General features: G+C 45.5%; 2 protein-coding genes across 4 annotated transcripts in view; one reads left to right on the top strand and one right to left on the bottom strand.

The window, feature by feature from the left end:
- Positions 1–6,451, bottom strand: part of LOC130298235 (oocyte zinc finger protein XlCOF6-like) — a 72,310-nt gene extending 65,859 nt beyond the window's left edge. Inside the window, exons 1-3 of one of the 2 annotated variants that reach the window (XM_056551158.1) lie at positions 6,101–6,451; positions 3,346–3,472; positions 2,582–3,262 (exon numbers count right to left, since the gene is read on the bottom strand). In XM_056551158.1, coding sequence (XP_056407133.1) covers positions 2,582–3,262; positions 3,346–3,433 — 769 coding nt within the window. In that variant the 5' untranslated portion in view covers positions 3,434–3,472; positions 6,101–6,451. Of the gene's footprint in view, positions 1–2,581; positions 3,263–3,345; positions 3,497–6,100 lie in introns of those variants that run through there. The other variant, XM_056551159.1, reaches the window with a different exon arrangement.
- LOC130298236 (oocyte zinc finger protein XlCOF22-like) overlaps positions 1–23,772 on the top strand; it is a 246,966-nt gene that overhangs the window by 194,610 nt on the left and 28,584 nt on the right. The window contains exons 1-5 of one of the 2 annotated variants that reach the window (XM_056551160.1): positions 6,503–6,590; positions 8,096–8,243; positions 9,038–9,217; positions 9,978–10,104; positions 10,188–10,252. In XM_056551160.1, coding sequence (XP_056407135.1) covers positions 8,166–8,243; positions 9,038–9,217; positions 9,978–10,104; positions 10,188–10,252 — 450 coding nt within the window. In that variant the 5' untranslated portion in view covers positions 6,503–6,590; positions 8,096–8,165. Of the gene's footprint in view, positions 1–6,502; positions 6,591–8,095; positions 8,244–9,037; positions 9,218–9,977; positions 10,105–10,187; positions 10,253–16,622; positions 17,178–23,772 lie in introns of those variants that run through there. The other variant, XM_056551161.1, reaches the window with a different exon arrangement.

Raw genomic sequence — 23,772 nt, forward strand, 5'->3', positions numbered from 1 at the left:
TTCTACGCAGTGCACTTTTTGGTAAAAATGACACCTTATCTTTATCCTGTAGGTCCATACGATTATAATGATCCCCTACTTATATAGGTGATTTTGTCGCACTTCTGAAAAAAATCATAACTACATGCAGAAAAATTTATACGTTTAAAATTCTCATTTCTGACCCCTATAACTTTTTTATTTTTCCACATATGGGGCGGTATGAGGGCTCATTTTTTGCCCCGTGATCTGAAGTTTTTAGCGGTACCATTTATGTATTGATTGAACTTGTTGATCGCTTTTTATTCTTTTTTTCATGATATAAAAAGTGACCAAAAATACGCTATTTTGGACTTTGGAATTTTTTTGCGCGCACACCATTGATTAAGCGATTTAATTAATGATATATTTTTATAAATCGGACATTTCCGCACGCGGCGATACCACATATGTTTATTTTTATTTACAATGTTTTTTTTTTTTTTTTTTTTTAAATGGGAAAAGGGGGGTGATTCAAACTTTTATTAGGGGAGGGGTTAAATGATATTTATTCACTTTTTTTCCCAATGTTATAGCTCCCATAGGGGACTATAACACTGCACACTCTGATCTCTTATACTGATCATTGTTATCCCATAGGGGACTATAACACTCCACACACTGATCTCTTATACTGATCATTGTTATCCCATAGGAGACTATAACACTGCACACACTGATCTCTTATACTGATCATTGTTAGCCCATAGGGGACTATAACACTGCACACACTGATCTTTTACATTGATCAATGGTTTCTCATAGGAAACCAGTGATCAATGATTCTGCCGCTTGACTGCTCATGCCTGGATCTCAGGCACTGAGCAGTCATTCGGCGATCGGACACCAGGAGGGAAGGTAGGGGACCCTCCTCGTTTCACAGCGCTGTTCGGGATGCCACGATTTCACAGCGGCGATCCTGAACAGCCCCCTGAGCTAACCGGCAGTGATTAACATCTGGAGGGCCACAGTTTGACACCACTGCCTTACAAGAAGCAGGGACACCAGTCTTTAACAATCATGTGGACAAAACTTCAGGGAAAATCGGTCAGGGACCAAATGACCGTGCCCCCCAATCCACCTGACCCCGCAGGTTATAATGGAGCAGTCACCCAAACCGCCCCCTTTATAATCCTCATGCCAGCCAGAGAATTCAGACAAAGGATAGGGGATACGTTATAGATCACGGGGGTCCAACCCTTGGGACTCCATGCGATATCCTGAATGGGGCCCTGATAGTCTGCTTGAAGGGGGCGGACCGACCCTGCATGGAGCGTTGGCCGACACTCCCCCTCCATGTATCCCATAGAAATACATGGAGGTGGTGTGTCAGCCGCAGCATCCTGTGGGGGTCGGACCCGGACGCTTCCGGCAGACTGCTGGGGTTCAAGAGATCGCGGGGAGTCACAAGGGTCGGACCCCCGCGATCTATAATCTATCCCCTATCCTGTCTAGGCAGAGAGTATCACATTTTGGTCTTTTGTCTATTAATGTGTATAGAAAGATTTATGTCCTAATAAAGTTAGTGAAATTTTCCTGGAACCAAGTTAAAAGGGGAACCTTTATTTTTAATGATTTTCGCTCTCGGCTCGCCAGCCGCACCGATAGCTCCCTTTGGACCCACACAGGTGACCCGAACCGGAACATTTCCGTATCAGAGGGAAAGAATAAAGGGATTTAAAGGGGTACTCCACTGCTAGACATCTTATCCCTTATCCAAAGGATGGGGATAAGATGTCTCATCGCGGGGTCCGGCTGCAGCACCCCCCATTCTAAACAAAAGCCAGATTCCAGTGGTCGTGACATCACGCCCACCCCCCCCTGGTGATGTCGCACCCCCTCTATTCATGTATGTGAGAGGGGGCGTCGTGTGATGGCACGAGCGGGAGTGGCCACAACTTCATGATCACTGCCTCTGGCTCTGAGCGTTCCGAACAAAAAGTTCAGAATACTGGAGCACCGGAGTACCCCTTTAAAGGAAAATTCTAGTACATGAGTACTTATCCCCTAATGAAGATAGGGAATATATGTCCGACCACTGAGACCCCCGCGATCTCCTGCCTGGCATCACATTTGTATATCTCCGTCTCTCCCATAGAGATTCATGGAGAGACATGTTGGGCACCTCTTGGTGCGGCGGTCGACAGTAATCCCTGCACGGAGCGGAGGTCACCTGTGCCTGGAGAGATCTGGGGTGCTGGGCAGGAGATCACAGGAGGTCCCGGCGGTTGGACCCCCACGATCAGACACGTATCCCCTCTCCTCAGGATGAAAAAGGAAAGATAGGGACTCCAGAGAGACAGAGAGCTGGTATCTACTGCTATATGGGGGAATATTAGTCTGTATATAATGTGTTTGATTCATAAACAGTATGGCGGTATTATTCAGTCACTATGTAGTGGTGATGGGATCAAGTCGACTGCTATAGAGTCAATATAGGGGGGAGGGGGATAGTATTTACCCTGGAGTCCCAAAGATTCTTGTTACTTCCCGAAAATATTATTGCAGCCAGTAACTGAATAGAATGTGTGACTCTTCTCTGTATTTAGTGGTTACTACTCACCTGGGCAGTTACCTGTAGGAATGTCCTCCTTATACTGCACATCACGGCTCACATCTGTCTCTTCTTCTTCCTTTATGTCTGTAGCATTATTATAAATCAGATCTTTCCCTGTAGGAATGTCCTCCTTGTACTGCTCATCACCGCTCACATCTGTCTCTTCTTCTTCCTTTATGTCTGTAGCATTAATATAGGTCAGATCTTTCCCTGTATGAATGTCCTCCTTACACTGCTCATCACTGCTCACATCTGTCTCTTCTTCTTCTTCCATTATTACTGTAGCATTAATATAGGTCAGATCTTTCCCTGTAGGAATGTCCTTGTCCTCCTTATACTGCTCATTACTGCTCACATCCATCTCTTCTTCTTCCTTCATATCTGTAGCATTAATATAGATCAGATCTTTCCCTGTATGAATGTTCTCCTTATACTGCTCATCGCCGCTCACATCTGTCTCTTTTTCTTCCTTTATGTCTGTAGCATTCATATAGATCAAATCTTTTCCTATAGGACTGTCCTTGTCCTCCTTATACTGCTCATCACCGCTCACATCCGTCTCTCCTTTTTCCTTTATGTCTGAAGCATTAATATAGATCAGATCTTTCCCTGTAGTAATGACCTCCATATTCTGCTCATCAAGAGGACGGGGACACCTCTCTGGTGCTGTTCTCTTACTGGATCTGACTGTAGGGAACACATACAGAGACTGAATTCATTCTTTACATACAAATAATGAGAGGACGTGTGTATATAGTCATGTCTATTACCTGGTGATGTGAGGGGCTGCTGATCCTCCATCATGACCTGATCCTTGTACTGATCCTTGTGTCCTTCTACATACTCCCACTCCTCCATGGAGAAATAGACCGCCACGTCCTGACACCTTATAGGAACCTGACACATAATGATACAGTCATCACCCCGACCCCTCCAGTGGTGTTACTGTATAATGTCCCAGCATTCCCAGCAGTGTCACCTCTCCAGTCATCACCAGACCCCTCCATTACTGTATAATGTCCCAGCAGTGTCACCTCTCCAGTCATCACCAGACCCCTCCATTACTGTATAATGTCCCAGCATTCCCAGCAGTGTCACCTCTCCAGTCATCACCAGACCCCTCCATTACTGTATAATGTCCCAGCATTCCCAGCAGTGTCACCTCTCCAGTCATCACCAGACCCCTCCATTACTGTATAATGTTCCAGCAGTGTCACCTCTCCAGTCATCACCAGACCCCTCCATTACTGTATAATGTCCCAGCAGTGTCACCTCTCCAGTCATCACCAGACCCCTCCATTACTGTATAATGTCCCAGCAGTGTCACCTCTCCAGTCATCACCAGACCCCTCCATTACTGTATAATGTCCCAGCATTCCCAGCAGTGTCACCTCTCCAGTCATCACCAGACCCCTCCATTACTGTATAATGTCCCAGCAGTGTCACCTCTCCAGTCATCACCAGACTCCTCCATTACTGTATAATGTCCCAGCAGTGTCACCTCTCCAGTCATCATCAGACCCCTCCATTACTGTATAATGTCCCAGCAGTGTCACCTCTCCAGTCATCACCAGACCCCTCCATTACTGTATAATGTCCCAGCATTCCCAGCAGTGTCACCTCTCCAGTCATCACCAGACCCCTCCATTACTGTATAATGTCCCAGCAGTGTCACCTCTCCAGTCATCACCAGACCCCTCCATTACTGTATAATGTCCCAGCATTCCCAGCAGTGTCACCTCTCCAGTCATCACCAGACCCCTCCATTACTGTATAATGTCCCAGCAGTGTCACCTCTCCAGTCATCACCAGACCCCTCCATTACTGTATAATGTCCCAGCAGTGTCACCTCTCCAGTCATCACCAGACCCCTCCATTACTGTATAATGTCCCAGCAGTGTCACCTCTCCAGTCATCACCAGACCCCTCCATTACTGTATAATGTCCCAGCAGTGTCACCTCTCCAGTCATCACCAGACCCCTCCATTACTGTATAATGTCCCAGCAGTGTCACCTCTCCAGTCATCACCAGACCCCTCCATTACTGTATAATGTCCCAGCATTCCCAGCAGTGTCACCTCTCCAGTCATCACCAGACCCCTCCATTACTGTATAATGTCCCAGCAGTGTCACCTCTCCAGTCATCACCAGACCCCTCCATTACTGTATAATGTCCCAGCAGTGTCACCTCTCCAGTCATTACCAGACCCCTCCATTACTGTATAATGTCCCAGCAGTGTCACCTCTCCAGTCATCACCAGACCCCTCCATTACTGTATAATGTCCCAGCAGTGTCACCTCTCCAGTCATCACCAGACCCCTCCATTACTGTATAATTTCCCAGCAGTGTCACCTCTCCAGTCATCACCAGACCCCTCCATTACTGTATAATGTCCCAGCAGTGTCACCTCTCCAGTCATCACCAGACCCCTCCATTACTGTATAATGTCCCAGCAGTGTCACCTCTCTGGCGATTGTGTCAGCTGATCGGGACCCCGAGGAGCTGTGTGCTTACAGGACCTGCGATGATGTCACCGTCATGTGATCAGTCACATGATCAGGGGCTGCTGCTCTAGACTCATCTGCTCAGTGTATGCAGGACTCTGCTGTGCTGGTTGTGATCGCTGCTGGATGAGCTGAAGTTATGTGTATGCAGCAGAGCTGTGTGTGTGTGTGTGATGTGCGTGGTGCAGAGCTGTGTATGTGTGTGTTATATATGTCTGCAGCAGAGCTGTGTGTAATGTACATGTAGCTGAGTTGTATGTGTACACAGTAGAGCTGTATATGTGTAATGTACATGTAGCTGAGCTGTATGTGTACACAGTAGAGCTGTATATGTGTAATGTGCATGTAGCTGAGCTGTATGTGTACACAGTAGAGCTGTATATGTGTAATGTACATGTAGCTGAGCTGTATGTGTACACAGTAGAGCTGTATATGTGTAATGTACATGTAGCTGAGCTGTATGTGTACACACTGTATATGTGTAATGTTCATGTAGCTGAGCTGTATGTGTACACAGTAGAGCTGTATATGTGTAATGTACATGTAGCTGAGCTGTATGTGTACACACTGTATATGTGTAATGTTCATGTAGCTGAGCTATGGGGCGCAGGGTGTAAATGTACCACATGTTCTTAAAGAAGTTCTGTAGTAAAAAAATAACCAACATATAGGGGACAAGTTATAGATCGCGGGGGTCTGACTGCTGGGACCCCCTGCGATCTCTTGTAGAGGGCCCCGACAGTCCGCAGGAAGTGGGCGTGCCAACCCCTGCACAGAGTGGAGGCCAAAACGCTTTGGTGCTTTAGCAGCGGCTTCCTGTGGGGGGGGTCGGATCGCCTGCTTCCTGCAAACTGATGGGGCCCCGTACAGGAGATAGCGGGGGATCCCAGCAGTTCCACCCCCGCAATCTATAACTTATCCCCTATACTTTGGATAGAGGTTGTCACTGCAATAGTCTTTTAAGGGTTAATAATAAACATCCCCAATAATCCTGATCTGATAGTGACCGCACACACATACCTGTAACTGTAGAGGAGTGTGCTTACAGGACCTGCGATGATGTCACCGTCATGTGATCAGTCACATGATCAGGGGCTGCTGCTCTGAGAGATCTCCACACACAACAGCGGTGACTGCTCCACCAGGACCTGCTCTGTATCTGCTACATGCTGTAGGTGTAGGACCTGTGATGATGTCACAATCATGTGACCAGTACATTTGGGGGGGGAAAGTTTAGCAGTAAAGAAGTGACTGTGGCTGAAGGACCTGTGGGGAGGATCATGTGACATGAGTGGGCGGGGCTCAGCAGAGTTGTCGAGAAGATATTGTAGTTGAAGGACCTGTGATAATGGTCATGTGACAGCAGAGTCCTGCATATACACTGAGCAGATGAGCCTAGAGCAGCAGCCCCTGATCATGTGACTCCTCCTCCTCCTCCTCCATGTGACTGATCACATGACGGTGACATCATCGCAGGTCCTGTAAGTACACGGCTCCTCTACAGATACAGGTATGTGTGTTCTCTCCCTGTCAGGATTCTCTTACGTCCCCCCAGCAGCACAGATGGTATATTCCTCCCCCCGCACACTGGTATGACCCATGCATTGTACTGACAATAAAACCTTACAAGAGTTAATCGCACCCCCTCCCCTATATAGAGGCCGATCCCCTCATCCTGTGATTTCTCCTTTGGGGATTATTTTTATGTATTTTTGTGTTTATTACTATAATATTATTTTATCTTTGCTCCTGGTGAGAGAAGGGTTAATATATTGTCTTGTTTCTGCTGCTGTTTGTGTTATTCCGCCATCTTTACTCATTTCCTATATCTCCGCCCAGTTGGCCCCCAGCTAGAAGCCCCGCCCTCCTGTCCTTGTGGCCCTATTCCTGTTATGTCTTTACCTCTAATATGTCAGGTTCTTCTTCTCCTTCTGGTTCTCTCCCCGCGGTGTCCACATGTCTCCCCGGCCGCCGCCATCTTGTAGAAGGAGGTTTATGGAGAACTGGGCCGACTCCTCTGTGGATCCAGGCTCTGCCGACACCCCCCCTCCCATAGACATGAATGGAGGGGGTGTGGCTGTGACATCACGAGGGGGTGCGGCTGTGACATCACGAGGGGGGTGCGGCTGTGACATCACGAGGGGGGTGCGGCTGTGACATCACGAGGGGGTGCGGCTGTGACATCACGAGGGGGTGTGGCTGTGACATCACGAGGGGGTGTGGCTGTGACATCACGAGGGGGTGTGGCTGTGACATCACGAGGGGGTGTGGCTGTGACATCACGAGGGGGTGTGGCTGTGACATCATGAGGGGGTGTGGCTGTGACATCATGAGGGGGTGTGGCTGTGACATCATGAGGGGGTCTGGCTGTGAAGTGACACAATGAACCCCTATAAAGGTGACTCCGCCCCCAGATATCTTCTCCTCTCTCTGGGGGAGGGGACAGACATTGATCTATAGATAAAATATAGTAAAATGATACATTAACCCTTCATCTCCCACATCCTATAAATCTTCCCATCTCCTCCGGCTCTGGTGTCCAAGGTGATAGATTAGTCGCCATCCATGAGTCTCATGATAGATTCTACCAGACGTGGCCCCCATGGATGTGATTCCAGGATACTGTGGAGTCGCCGTCCTGTTGTGTCCTCCAGCGTGTTCTCTGCTATATTGCTGGGTCATGTGATTGGTCGTCCATTCCCGCCTTATGCTCCTCCCCCACCCCTTGTTTCCCTTCACCCTCTATCCTCCCTTTTCCTTCTCTTTTCTTTACCTTCTTGTCTTTCTTTTCATGTTCTCGGTGTTTGTTGTTCTGTATTTGATTCTTTGCCGCCAAAGATTCTGAAAGATTTTCTGGTAAATTTCCGAGGACGTCATCATAGAGGAGAACTTATCCGAAATCATTGTGACTATAATGTCTCCTCAGATGTTTCCCCAGATTATCTCCAGGAAATGGATTTTATTTCTCCATAGAATCTGGTGCGGTTTATCATCGTCTCCTCTTCTTCCCTTCAGGTTTCTCCAATCCAGGATCCTCTGCTGATATCTTCTATATAAGAGAATTCTCCTGGATGACCCATCAACCATGGAGAGAGACAGGAACAAGATGGCCGACAGGATCATAAACCTCACCCTACAGATACTCTTCCGGCTTACTGGAGAGGTGAGGGATTCTGGGAGTGATGTCACATGACCTCATTCTTATCTATGTAATAACAGATGGATATGACTGGAGAGGTGAGGGATTCTGGGAGTGATGTCACATGACCTCATTCTTATCTATGTAATAACAGATGGATATGACTGGAGAGGTGAGGGATTCTGGGAGTGATGTCACATGACCTCATTCTTATCTATGGAATAACAGATGGATATTACTGGAGAGGTGAGGGATTCTGGGAGTGATGTCACATGACCTCATTCTTATCTATGGAATAACAGATGGATATTACTGGAGAGGTGAGGGATTCTGGGAGTGATGTCACATGACCTCATTCTTATCTATGTAATAACAGATGGATATGACTGGAGAGGTGAGGGATTCTGGGAGTGATGTCACATGACCTCATTCTTATCTATGTAATAACAGATGGATATGACTGGAGAGGTGAGGGATTCTGGGAGTGATTTCACATGACCTCATTCTTATCTATGTAATAACAGATGGATATGACTGGAGAGGTGAGGGATTCTGGGAGTGATGTCACATGACCTCATTCTTATCTATGTAATAACAGATGGATATGACTGGAGAGGTGAGGGATTCTGGGAGTGATGTCACATGACCTCATTCTTATCTATGGAATAACAGATGGATATGACTGGAGAGGTGAGGGATTCTGGGAGTGATGCCACATGACCTCATTCTTATCTATGTAATAACAGATGGATATGACTGGAGAGGTGAGGGATTCTGGGAATGTATGTAGTGATATTAATTTGTCTCTCCATACACAGGATTACATAGTAGTGAAGAAGTCCTCTAGTGGGCGCTGTGGGGCCCCTGTGTGTGAAGGATGGGGAAGAACCCTGAGCCCAATCCCGGGGCCCCCACCTCACTTCCTGATACATGAGGAAATGGATGAACAGAAGATCCGAGAACTCATCAACAAGATGATGGAGCTGCTGACTGGAGAGGTGACACTGCTGGGACATTATACAGTAATGGAGGGGTCTGGTGATGACTGGAGAGGTGACACTGCTGGGACATTATACAGTAATGGAGGGGTCTGGTGATGACTGGAGAGGTGACACTGCTGGGACATTATACAGTAATGGAGGGGTCTGGTGATGACTGGAGAGGTGACACTGCTGGGACATTATACAGTAATGGAGGGGTCTGGTGATGACTGGAGAGGTGACCCTGCTGGGACATTATACAGTAATGGAGGGGTCTGGTGATGACTGGAGAGATGACACTGCTGGGACATTATACAGTAATGGAGGGGTCTGGTGATGACTGGAGAGGTGACACTGCTGGGACATTATACAGTAATGGAGGGGTCTGGTGATGACTGGAGAGGTGACACTGCTGGGACATTATACAGTAATGGAGGGGTCTGGTGATGACTGGAGAGGTGACACTGCTGGGACATTATACAGTAATGGAGGGGTCTGGTGATGACTGGAGAGGTGACACTGCTGGGACATTATACAGTAATGGAGGGGTCTGGTGATGACTGGAGAGGTGACACTGCTGGGAATGCTGGGACATTATACAGTAATGGAGGGGTCTGGTGATGACTGGAGAGGTGACACTGCTGGGAATGCTTGGACATTATACAGTAATGGAGGGGTCGGGCGATGACTGGAGAGGTGACACTGCTGGGAATGCTGGGACATTATACAGTAACACCACTGGAGGGGTCGGGGTGATGACTGTATCATTATGTGTCAGGTTCCTATAAGGTGTCAGGACGTGGCGGTCTATTTCTCCATGGAGGAGTGGGAGTATGTAGAAGGACACAAGGATCAGTACAAGGATCAGGTCATGATGGAGGATCAGCAGCCCCTCACATCACCAGGTAATAGACATGACTATATACACACGTCCTCTCATTATTTGTATGTAAAGAATGAATTCAGTCTCTGTATGTGTTCCCTACAGTCAGACCCAGTAAGAGAACAGCACCAGAGAGGTGTCCCCGTCCTCTTCTTCCACAGGATGATCAGGTAGATGGAGATATTCCCTATGATCTGTAGAAGGGCTGTGAAGCTCTTGTGGTCAGTCCCCTCACCCTCCATGACTCCTCATCTCCTGCTCATCTATAACATCCCATGTGACTTCTCCCTCTGTCTGATGACTTTTACAATATTTCTTCCATATCTTTTGATTTAGGGAGAAGATCCGAACAATATTAATGCTCCAGAGACAGATGTGAGCAGTGATGAGCAGTGTAAGAAGGACATTCCTACAGGGAGGGATCTGATCTATATTAATGTTAAAGACATAAAGGAAGAAGAGACAGATGTGAGCAGTATAAGGAGGACATTCCTACAGGAAACAATCTAAACTATATTAATGCTACAGACATAAAAGTAGAAGAAGAGACAGATGTGAGCGGTGATAAGCAGTATAAGGAGGACATTCCTACAAGTAACCACCCCGGTGAGTAGTAACCACTAAATATAGAGAAGAGTTACAGATTCTACCACCATTCTGTCTTCTGTCAGATTGTTACCTCGGCTTTCAAACCATCCCCCCATGCCTCCTGGTTCCAGATGATCTTTAAAGGGGTACTACGACCCTAAGACATCTTATCGAAAGGATAGGGGATAAGATGCCTGATCACGGGGGTCCCGCTGCTGGGGACCCCCACAATCTTTCATGCAGCACCCTGTTATCACCAGCCTGCGGAGCGATCATCGCTTTGGGTCTGATGAATCACGATCTCAGGGCCGGAGTATCGTGATGTCACGGCTCCACGACTTCCACCACACCCCCTCCCATAGGTTTGCATTGAGGGGGCGGATCGTGATGTCACACAGGGGCGGGGCCGTGACGTCACAATACTCAGGCCCCGTGATCGGGATTCATCAGACCCGGAGCGATGTTCGCTCTGGAGGCTGAAGATAGCGGGGTGCTGCATGAAAGATTGCAGGGTTTCCCAGCGTCGGGACCCCGGCGATCAGGCATCTTATCCCCTATCCTTTCGATAAGAGGTAAGATGTCTTAGGGTCAAAGTACCCCTTTAAGGGTCAATCCAATGCAGCTCAGGTCACCCCCCTTTCTGCGGAGGAGAGGGATTAGAGTAGGAGGTAGGGGCTGTGTCTTTATTGTGGCAAATCGGGCCCTTAGCTCTGATCATGCCAATCCTGGCCGGGAAACACTTGGTCCTGTTCCATGCCAGGGACAGCTTTTGGGTGGGCTTTCTTCATCCACAGAGATCTCAAGGACAAACCTATGAATAAGATTATCCTCTCATGGGCTAATTCCTCTGTGGTCACGCAGGCCCTTGTAGTCTCCAGTGCCCATGGGTATTTTGATGATGTGTTTGTAGCTTCAGGTCCTCACCTCCTTCCATTGAAGCAATTGATTGACGACCCTTACAGCCCCCTCACCCTGTTCCTGTGACAGTTCCCTTGTCTGTGTTGCTCGGGCCTCAGTCACTTCCAGGACTGGAGACGAGACGTTATGTCCCACCCCCTCGTTACGTGGGTGTGTGGCATTTTGTCACATCTCCAGTCCACACAGGGGATTTCACCAGGGTACTACAAAGGATGCGCTAAGACCCAGGCGCCCAGGGTGTACCTGTACGCCCTGAGTCCTTTAGAGGTTAAAAATAAATAAAACTTGCTTTTTATTCATTTTTTTTATGGTATAAAAAGTGACCAAAAATATACTTGGATTTTTTTTTTGCGCGTATGCCATTGACCGTGCGGTTTAATTAACAAAATATTTTTATATTACGGACATTTACGCACGCGGCGATACCACATATGTTTATATTCATTTTATTTTTTATTTAAATGGAAAAGGGGGGTGATTTAAATTTCTATTTGGGAAGGGGTTAAATCGCATTTATTAACTCTTTTTTTTTTACCCTTTTTTTTGCAATGTTATAGCTCCCATAGGGGGCTATAACATGGAGTACATTGATTGCCAGCACTGATCAATGCTATGCCATAGCCTTGCATTGATTAGTGTTATCGGATGTCGATTGCTCAAGTCTGGATCTCAGACTTGGAGCAATCGCTGATCGGAGGCAGGTAAGGGACCCTCCGCTTGCCTCCCAGCGGATCCGGACACTGCGGTGGTCCCGATCAGCCCGACTGAGCTCCCGGGAATATTTTTTTTCACATTTTAGATGGGTTAATACCGGAGATCACCGCGATCGGGGATGTCTGGTATTAGCCCTGGGTGCCGGCTACCGTTAGCCGCTGGGACCGACCCGATATGACATGGGGTCACGCAGTGACCCCGCGTTACATCGCGGGAGCAGGACGTACAGGTACGCCCTGCGTCCCCAAGAGGTTAAAGACAGCGTGCGGGGAAGGGAGCAAGTAGGAGGGCAAAAAGGTGTATTAGAGCCACATACAGGAGATACAAAGGTCACAGGAGAATAATAGATACAATAGATACAGGTTAATGTCCTAAGCTGATCTGAGAATTTTTCGTTTTTTTCCATTCCTGGATAACCCCTTTAAAGAGATACTCCGCCCCTAGACATCTTATCCCCTATCCAAAGAATAGGGGATAAGATGTCAGAGCACCGCGGTCCCGCTGCTGGGGACCCTCGGGATCCCCGCTGCGGCACTGCGCTATCATTACAGCACAGAGCGAGTTCGCTCTGCACGTAATGACTGGCAATAAAGGGGCTGGAGCATCGTTACATCACGGCTCCGCCCCCGTCATGTCACGGCCCGACCCCTCAATACGAGTCTATGGGAGCTGGCGTGGCGGTCGTCACGCCCCTGCCATAGACTTGCATTAAGGGGGCGGGCCGTGATGTCACGAGGGGCGGAGCCATGACGTCACGCTGCTCAGTCCCCTGTATTGCCCGTCATTACGCACAGAGCGAACTCTCTCTGTGCAGTAATGATAGCGTGGTGCCGCAGCGGCGATCCCCAGGGTCCCCAGCAGCGGGACCGCGGCGCTCTGACATCTTATCCCCTATCCTTTGGATAGGGGATAAGATGTCTAGGGGCGGAGTACCCCTTTAACCCCTTAATGATGAAGGACGTAAATGTACGTCCTGGTGATGTGGTACTTAACGCACCAGGACGTACATTTACGTCCTAAGCATAACCGCGAGCATCGGAGCGATGCCTGGATCATGCGCGGCAGGTCCCGGCTGTTGATCGCAGCCAGGGACCAGCCGGTAATGGTGGATATCTGCGATCCTGCGGATGTCCGCCATTAACCCCTCAGATGCCGATCACGGCATATGCAGCATCTCGGTCACTTCATTGGATGATCGGATCGCCCGCAGTGCTGCCGCAACGATCCGATCATCCAGCACGGCAGACGGAGGTCCCCTCACCTGCCTCCGCTGTCTTCCCGGTGTCTTCTGTTCTGATCTGCCGTCCCGCAGACCATAGCAGAAGATGACCGATAACCCTGATCAGTGCTATGTCCTATACATAGCACTGAACAGGATTAGCAATCGAGTGATTGCTATAAATAGTCCCCTATGGAGACTATTAAAGTGTAAAGATAAAAGTAAAAAAATAAAGTTAAAAAAATTTGAAAAACCCCCTCCCCCAATAAAAACGTAAATTGCCCCATTTTCCCTATTTCCCTACCAAAAAAGTGTTAAAAAATATTTTATATACATATTTGGTATCACCGCGTGCGTAAATATCTGAACTATTAAAATAAAATGTTAATGATCCCGTACGGTGAGCGGCGTGAACGTAAAAAAAAAGTCCAATATAGCTGCTTTTTTATAACATTTTATTCAAAAAAAAAAATTATAAAAAATTTATTAAAAGTTTTATATAAGGAAATATGGTATCAAGAAAAAGTACAGATCACAGCGCAAAAAAAGAGCCCTCATACCGCCGCTTATATGGAAAAATGAAAAAGTTATGTGTCTTCAAAATAGGGGGATTTTAAACGTACTAATTTGGTTAAAAAGTTTGTGATTTTTTTTTTTAGCGCAACAGTAATAGAAAAGTGTATAATCATGGGTATCATTTTAATCGTATTGACCCAAAGAATAAAGAACACATCATTTTTACCGTAAATTGTACGGCGTGAAAACGAAACCTTCCAAAATTAGCAAAATTGCGGTTTTCTTTTTAATTTCCCCACACAAATAGTATTTTTTTGGTTGCGCCATACATTTTATGGTAAAGTGAGTGATGGCATTACAACGGACAACTGGTCACGCAAAAAACAAGCCCTCATACTAGTCTGTGGATAAAAATATAAAAGAGTTTTGATTTTTTGAAGGCGAGGAGGAAAAAACGAAAACGTAAAAATAAAATTTTCTGCGTCCTTAAAGGAGTAGTCCGGCGCGCACTTTTTTCATTTCATCCCGTCCGGGCTGCAAAATGAAAGAAAACGCACTTTCTCTTACCTGCCAACGAGCCCGCGGAGCTCCGGTACACTCCGGTACAGGTGTTCGGTCCCCGGGCTGTATTCTTCTTACTTCCTGTTAGCCCGGCACGTCACATGGAGCTTCAGCCTATCACCGGCCGCAGCGATGTCCCGCCTTGGGGTTAAAGGGGTACTCCGGTGAAAAACTTTTTTTTTTTAAATCAACTGGTGCCAGAAAGTTAAACAGATTTGTAAATTACTTCTATTAAAAAATCTTAATCCTTCCTGTACTTATTAGCTGCTGAATACTGCAGAGGAAATTATTTTCCGTTTGAAACAGAGAGCTCTCTGCTGACATCATGGCTACAGTGCTCTCTGCTGACATCATGGCTACAGTGCTCTCTGCTGACATCTCTGTCCATTTTAGGAACTGTCCAGGGTAAAAGGAAATCCCCATAGCAAACATATGCTGCTCTGGATATTTCCTAAAATGGACAGAGATGTCAGCAGAGAGCACTGTGCTCGTGATCAGACAGCTCTGTGTTTCAAAAAGAAAATAATTTCCACTGTAGTATTCAGCAGCTAATAAGTACAGGAAGGATTAAGATTTTTTAATAGAAGTAATTTACAAATCTGTTTAACTTTCTGGCACCAGTTGATTTAAGAAAAAACGTTTTTCACCGGAGTACCCCTTTAAGGCTTTTCCGAGTAGATTTTGTAGGGTTTATTGTGTCACATGTGTGTTGTGCCAGAATTTCCAACAAAAAAAATCCAAAAACCCCACTAACTGTCCACTTTACTCAGAAAACCCTACAAAGGGGACGGGGCCATCAGGGAAAAATATATATTTTCAAATGAAATCTACAAATTTAGTAAAGTTTCTGCATAAAACGTGGTGAATTTGAGCTCTGGAAAACACAACAGCTCAGAGCAATTGTAAGAAGAGGAAAACGTAGGGAAATGGCGAGTATGTGCGTCTGTTACTAATGGGGATCACACTAAGGGCTCGTTCACACAAGAGGATTTATTTGCAGGTTTCCCGCTACTTGTTATAAAGGGGGCGGGCTATCCCCAGGAGATTTTCGGCTGTGGAATTTCTGATGCGGAAAACTCGCCGCAAGCCCCATTGAAGAGCCCATCCCCCTTTCTAACACGAAGCAAGAACCATGTATATAAATCAGCTCGTGTGAATGAGCCCTAAGTGTGTGCGGCAAGATGGTAAGACGCACTACTAGCTCTGCTATTTTCTATTTTATTTACCGTACTGTATTTTTATTAATTAAAAAGTTATTCCTAAAATTTCATATTTTTTACATTTTATTTAATGTTTCAACTAATGACATTTTTTTTCTATTTCCTTTTTTTTTAATTTTACCAGATTTTTTTTAATTTTATAAATTTTTTAAAACTTTTTTCATGTTTAATTTATTACATTTTTCTGTCATTCCTTTTTTTTTTAATCTATCCCATTATATCTATATTAATGTCCCATTATAGTTATGTTAATATTTAACCACAATACATCATAATTTTTTTGTTGATTTTTAAGTTTAATAATTTCACCTTTTTATCCCCACAATCCTAGAGAACTAATTTTCCACTATAAACTACAATACGTCACGTGAAAACAATATCAGAGTCGCTTCAGTCAGTAAAAGCGCCCAAAGGTAATACAACATAGAGAGACACCGGTTACATTTGAAAATGGGTCTTGGTAATTAAAGGGGAACTCCAGTGGAAAACAATTTTTTTTTTTTTTAAATCAATTGGTGCCAGAAAATGAAATAGATTTGAAATTACTTCTATTAAAGTAAATGAATAGTACTTATCAGCTGCTGTATGCTCCACAGAAAGTTGTGTAGTCTGACCACAGTGCTCTCTGCTGACACCTCTGTCCATGTCAGGAACTGTCCAGACCAGGAGAGGTTTGCTTCAAAGACTTCAAGGAAAGTAATTATAACTATTTGCAAAAGTGTGACATGTACTACAACATTACATAGGGTATTTAAGATGTGAATACCCCTTTAAAGTTATTAAAATCTGTGTTATTCTCTGCAGATTCTTGTAGCAGGAGATCAGAGGAGAATCTTATATCTTCAGATTATAAAGCAGATGATGATATCACACAAGATACATATGAAGAACATTCCATTATCCCAGATACACCCTCAGCCCTTCACAGCCAAGATCTGTCATCTCATCCTTATATACAGGTCCTGTCTTCTCATTCATCACAGGATGTTCAGCAAAATAATGGTCACAGAAGGGGTGTTGGACACCAACGAGCTCATACAGGAAAGAAACCATATTCATGCTCAGAATGTGGGAAATGTTTTCCTTTTAAATCAAGTCTTGTTCAACATCAAAGAATTCACACAGGAGAGAAGCCATTTTCATGTTCAGTATGTGGGAAATGTTTTACTCAGAAATCAGACCTTGTTGTACATCAAAGAACTCACACAGGGGAGAAGCCATATTCATGTTCAGAATGTGGGAAATGTTTTAGTGTTCAATCACATCTTGTTCCACATAAAAGAACTCACACAGGAGAGAAGCCATTTTCATGTCCAGAATGTGGGAAATGTTTTACTGCGAAATCAACACTTAAATATCATCTAAGAACTCACACAGGAGAGAAGCCAACTCAGAGCAGTAAATGATGCAGATAACACATCTATATATTAACCATGTACATAGGATATCTGACATTTATACATATATCATATACTGCATCTCCAAACTTGTTACCAATTGTTAATAAAAGTTTTCTCTCTTATATTATTTATTATTCTTATATTCATCTCCGCACACTGGACTTATAATAAATGTAATATTGTCCCTGACGTTGTATATAGGGAATGTAACGCGTCAGTGTTGTCCCCGCCCCCTTCTCATTATGATTATAGAGACTTTAATTCAAGGCATCAGACAGGATCCGCGCGTCTCCCTTGAAGATCGTCTCTTCTGAACATAAGACGCTGCAGATACTTTTATTTATCACAAACCCTAGACCAGCGTTTCCCGTCTTGACGTTTATTTACGTAATTTTTTTATCAGGTTATAAAATACATTTTTCTAAATCAGAAGCCGTTAATAATATTTGCCGCATGTTCTATATGGTAAAATCTGAAGACAGGTTCCTATTAAATAATTGTTTAGTTAAAGGGGTATTTCTGTGCTCAAGCGTTCTTGAATTTTGTTCAGACTGCTGGGAGCCGGTGGCCGTGGTAGTGATGTCATAGCCACGCCCCCTAGTGATGTCATGCCACATCCCCTCCATTTATGTCTATAGAGATGAATAGAGGGGGCGGGGCCGTGAGGTCACCACCACTGCTGCACGGACCAGGCGTATGTTTAGAACAGCAGCAGGACCCCCGCAATCAGACATCTTATCTTCTATACTTTGGATAGAGGATTAGATGTCTAGCAGCGGAGTACCCCTATAAATAATTGGTAAGTTTTAGGCTAGATGTTGGGATTTTGTATTTATTTTCCTATCTATTTCTTTTTTTTTGTCGTCTTTCTTGTTCTCTTTATAAAGTGTTTATATTCATCTTTTTTTATTGTGGCAATATGAAGATTACTGTTTGGCCCTTTTCACACTACAAAATTACTCCGTTTTATAAATCTGTTTGAAATTCCTTTAGAGAATGTTAAAAAAAGGATGTTCTACGTCTGTTACAAAATCCCATTAAAGTCTATGTGATTTTTCTATTCTCCGTTATGACCTGTAATAGTTCGTTATAACTAACGGAATTTAGTGGTGACGGAACATGTGACGGGATGTGCAATAATTATTTTTGAGTTTCAAGAAACGGATAAATTAACGTCCGTTATAATTTAACATTGAGGTCTATGGCTGACGGACGTTACCAAATACATCCGGAAATGTCCGTTATTGTAACAGATGTTGGTTTTACTGAGCATGCTCAGTAAAGCCTTCTCTACCCTGAAGTCACATGGTGTAGTGCTCACACCCCTCTGTACTCTACTTCCTTGATCCTGCAGGAGGCAGCAGCATCTCCATAGGCTCCATCGCCATCCTAAAAAAACGCTACCCATCCAGCGCCATTTGATTAATATTGAGAACCCCTCACTGAAGGTGAGTACATGTCTGGCTGTATGCAGTATTTTTTTTACTTTTTCAGTGTATTTGGGATCATGTGCTTGTAGTTGTGAGCATTTTTGCACGCAGTTTAAATGGGGTAATGAATGCTTTAGGTAGGGAAGTTTGCATTATCATTTTGGACCGTGTGGTGACACTCTGCGCTATTTTTCTGTCCGCCATGTTCTTGCCTTTTTGCAGGATATGGATATTTTAGCAGTTTGGATGGGGGCATGAATGCTTTTGCTAGGGTAGTGTGCAGAATGATTTTGGACCTTGTGGCGCAACTTTGCCTATTGTATATTTTTTTAATTTTTTATCTATCATAATTTAAAGTGACATTTGTTTTCTTTTTTTTTTTTATATATATAATGGCAAAAAAAAAAATCATAGAAAACAAAGCATGCAGAAAAAAATGTGAGTTTTCACATTTTGGAATTCGTTATTTTATTTTGACATTATGTCTATTGCTATCATTATTGAAATTATTTTTTATTTTATTTTGCATTTAGAAACCACCAACTCCAGATCCAGACGCTGAATCCGAAGAGGACTCAGATGGGAACATCAGTTCTTCAAGCCCCAGTGTGAGTATTTTTATCTTTTTTGATTAAGATTTCATTTAAACGTAATTTTGTGTTTCCCCTCCCCCCCAGAAGAACGTAGTAGTGGAACGATCCTCATCAGTGTCCACAGAAAAAAAAATTCAAGTAGCTGAAGTGTGAGTATTTTTCCATTTGAGTAATCATCATAAATTACTTTACTTAATTTTTTTTTCGTGTTTTACAGCCTGAACATACACTTTCTGGCCAGTAATCCGAGGAGGAGAGTGTCCCTCAAGTGTCGCCCCCCAGGACTCCCAGGATAGCCCTTCCAAAGAGCCCGAACCAGTATGTATTGTACCAATTTTTGCATTTTATTCTACATATTTTATACCATAAATTAAATAAAAAAAATCAAATTAAATAAAAAAAAAGAGGCAGAGCCATCAGGATTCGTGGCAGAGGACGTGGTTGTGTGAGTATTTTATAAATAAATTTGATTGCTTGCATAGTCAACTGAATACACTATAGTTTTTGAAAAACTAATAGCATAATCTTTATATTTTCAGGGTGGCGCTCGGCCCGGTCGGGCTAATGTTGACGAAGGGCAGGGCGGGCCTCATGTGATCATTGATGATACCCTACTGATCGCAATGGTCGAGGCTCGTCCTACTCTTTGGGATAAGTCTGACCAAAACCACGTCAAGCGCGAGTACTGCCGGGGTCTTTGGACGGAGATATACAGAGCAATCTGTAATACCTGTGAGGATCTGTCAACACAGGAACGATGGATTGTCGGTAAAGGTTTTTTAAAGATTTTTAATTTTTTTAATTGCTTTTATTATAAATATATTTTCTTTCTAGGTGATCAAATCAAAAATCACTGGCACTTTATCAGGGACCGGCACATAAGGGACCTTAGGGAGGAGGAGCAGAGGCCCAGTGGATCCGGGGCCTCCCACAAAACCCCCTATGTCCATCGTCCACTCCTCGGATTCCTCCAAAAGGGCCACGATATGCGGAAGTACGTCATATATTATTTTTATTATCCATTTTTTTATTTAAATCTTTTGTATAAATAAAATAATTTTTTAAAAATCTTTCTCTTTCAGAACACAATCCAGTGTGAGGATGGCGCAACAGACATTGCCACCACCCTCCCCCCCCTCCCAACCCCTCCCTGGCCGATCCCCCGACACTGCTGATCAGGGGCCAGAACCTTCTTCCCTACCAGCTTCCTCATCGTCCCGACCAAGTCACCAGAGGATCGAAGCATCCTTTGGAGATTTGGTCTGGCCGTTGAGGACTGGTAGGAGACAGCATGGGATCCTGGAAGATCTCATGAAGCTTACAAAGGAGAGCTTTATGAGATTGGATGATAGAGGGGAAGCCTTGAGGGAGGAGTCTTGCCGGTCAATGGCGTCTCCAGCATTCAAATTTAGGGGGGGCACATGGGGGGCCAGTGACAAAAGTGGGGGGGGGGGGCAATTTTAAAAACGTGTGTGTATATATATATATATATATATATATATATATACACACACACACTGTGCAGAACATGTTTAATTTAAAAAAAAAATAATAAATCAGATTTTTGCAGACTCCCTCTGCAAACTGCACTCTCAGGTAGGTAAAGTAGCTGCACTGCTCGCTCCACTCATTCCCTCTGCAAGCTGCTTTCTCAGGTAGATGATTTGTAGCCGTACTGTCTGCTCCACTGGCTCCCTCTGTAAATTGCAATCTCAGGTAGGTAAGGTCTAGCCGCACTGTCTGCATGCTCTGCTCTCCCTTTCTTGCCCAGATCCCCCTTACTTGCTCTGCTCACTGCTCCCCTCTACTTGCTCTGTTCCCCCTTACTTGCTCTGCTCCCTCTTATTTGCTCATCCCCCCCCCCTTACTTGCTCAGCCCCCCTTGCTTGCTCAGCCCCCCCTTGCTTGCTCAGCCCCCCCTGCTTGCTCAGCCCCCCCTCCTTACTTGCTAAGACCCCTCCTTACTTGCTCAGGCCCCTCCTTACTTGCTCAGCCCCCCCTTACTTGCTCAGCCCCCTCCTTACTTGCTCAGCCTCCCCCCTTACTTGCTCAGCCTCCCCCCTTACTTGCTCAGCCCCCCCCTTACTTGCTCAGCCCCCCTTGCTTGCTCAGCCCCCCCTTGCTTGCTCAGCCCCCCCTGCTTGCTCAGCCCCCCCTCCTTACTTGCTAAGACCCCTCCTTACTTGCTCAGGCCCCTCCTTACTTGCTCAGCCCCCCCTTACTTGCTCAGCCCCCCCTTACTTGCTCAGCCCCCTCCTTACTTGCTCAGCCCCCTCCTTACTTGCTCAGCCTCCCCCCTTACTTGCTCAGCCTCCCCCCTTACTTGCTCAGCCCCCCCCCTTACTTGCTCAGCCCCCCCCTTACTTGCTCAGCCCCCCCTTACTTGCTCAGCCCCCTCCTTACTTGCTCAGTCCCCCCCTTACTTCCTTTGCTTCTCCTTTCTTGCTCTGTTCTCTGCTCCCCCTTACTTTCCCAGCCCCCTATTAGCTAAGCCTCCTCTTACAGCTAAGCCCTCCTTGTTCAGCTCCCCCTTACCTTACTTGCTCACCCCTCTTATTTGCTCAGCCTTCCCCCCTTATTTGCTCAGCCCCCCTTATTAGCTCATACCCCTTATTTACTCAGCCTTCCCCCCCCCTTATTTGCTCAGCCCCCCTCATTAGCTCATACCCCTTATTTACTCAGCCTCCCCCCCCCCCGTTTTTGCTCAGCCTCCTTATTAGCTCAGCCCCCCTATTTGCTCATCGCCCTCTTACAGATTTCCCCTAAATTGCTCAGCCCCCCTTACCTTACTTGCTCAGACCCCCTTACCTTACTTATTCATCTCCCTTTACTTGCTCATTCCCCCTTAAGTTATTTGCTTAGTCCCCCTTATACAGACCCCAGAATCAGACCCCACCATAATACAGACCTCAGAATTAGACCCCACCATAATACAGACCCCAGAATTAGACCCCACCATAATACAGACCCCGGACTCACTATATATGTAGATGACTGTGTCCCCGTAGCTGAATGTGAACTGTGCAGTGATTGGCTGTACACATAGATTCCATCAGCAGAACAGAGGGGGCTGGGATGGACAGAGGGGTCTATAACAAAGTTACACTTCTACCTAATAGTTGAGGCAGGAGCACTTTCATACCTCCAAATCTGTTCTTGCTGCAGGCTCTCTAACTCTCCTTGTGTCAGTGGCAGCTCTGGCAGGCAGCGGAGCACACTGAAATGGCATGGCGAAGTTAATCTACACAGTGACTCCACCAGCAGAATAGTGAGTACAGCTCTGGAGTATAATACAGGATATAACTCAGGATCAGTACAGGATAAGTAATGTAATGTATGTACACAGTGACCTCACCAGCAGAATAGTGAGTACAGCTCTGGAGTATAATACAGGATATAATCAGGATAAGTAATGTAATGTAATGTATGTACACAGTGACCTCACCAGCAGAATAGTGAGTACAGCTCTGGAGTATTACAGGATATAACTCAGGATCCTGTCAAGCTAAGGGTTAAACTTGGTGAATCAAACCTTACTGACAAGAAAAGTGCTGCCAGAAAAGGGATGAATTCACCTCATAACCACAACTACTTAGAGATCCCCTCCATACAGAAAGAAAGATAAGAAACCTGACTGTGATAACTTCCTCAGCGGTGGGCTCTGTCGGCTTTTCAGTGCTGACAAGGGAGAAGATGAATGGCCTCTCTCCCTCACTCTGCACGGCAGACAACTTGCTAGCAACGGCAGCAGGTTCTTGAGTAATCAGGCAGGCAGAGGAGCTGCCCAGCACCAAGGCCCCTTTATCAACACACAGCATCACAGACTGGGAAAGGCCCAGAGGAGACGCACTAGCAGTGGTGAGGTGTTTTCTTCCCTCTCCTCTAGTGTAGGAGGGTAGAGGACGCAGGAGACGTGCCTGCGCGCAGCGAGTCTCTGACAGAAGTGCTGGCCTGCTCACAGTGATGCGGCCAGCGCCAGCCCTTATGGCCGCATCACCCTACCATGCATAACTTTTACAAGTGAATGTCGGCAGTCCCCCGCATGCCACTCAAGTGGACCCCACATGCATGCCCTGGGTTGCTGACCCCTGACTTAGTTTATTTTAAATTGGGGGGCACAAGGGGGGGCACGGCCTGATCTAAGGGGGGCCATGGCCCCCTCTGGTCCCCCGCTAGTGACGCCACTGCATATGACAAATAACTCGTAACATTTACCAGTACTAAAAGGTGATGAGACAGTATCTAAAATATTACAACAAGGTGTAAGAATTAGACCACGAAAAGCAAAGTCTTTACAAAATAAGTTGGCACCCAGCAATTATTTTACAAACAGTAACCAGAATAATTGGCGCACATGTAAGGACAATTATAAATGTGGACGAGATGCGGTCGGTGTAAATATATGCTGAATAAGACATCTTTATGATCCTGCAAAACGGGCAGAATATAAGATAAAAAGTTTCATTACTGTCAATCCTCATGTTGTGTACTTGGCCACGTGCCATATGTGTAATATACAATACGTGGGATG

This window comes from Hyla sarda, assembly GCF_029499605.1.
Source record: "Hyla sarda isolate aHylSar1 chromosome 1 unlocalized genomic scaffold, aHylSar1.hap1 SUPER_1_unloc_6, whole genome shotgun sequence".
NCBI lineage: Eukaryota > Metazoa > Chordata > Amphibia > Anura > Hylidae > Hyla > Hyla sarda.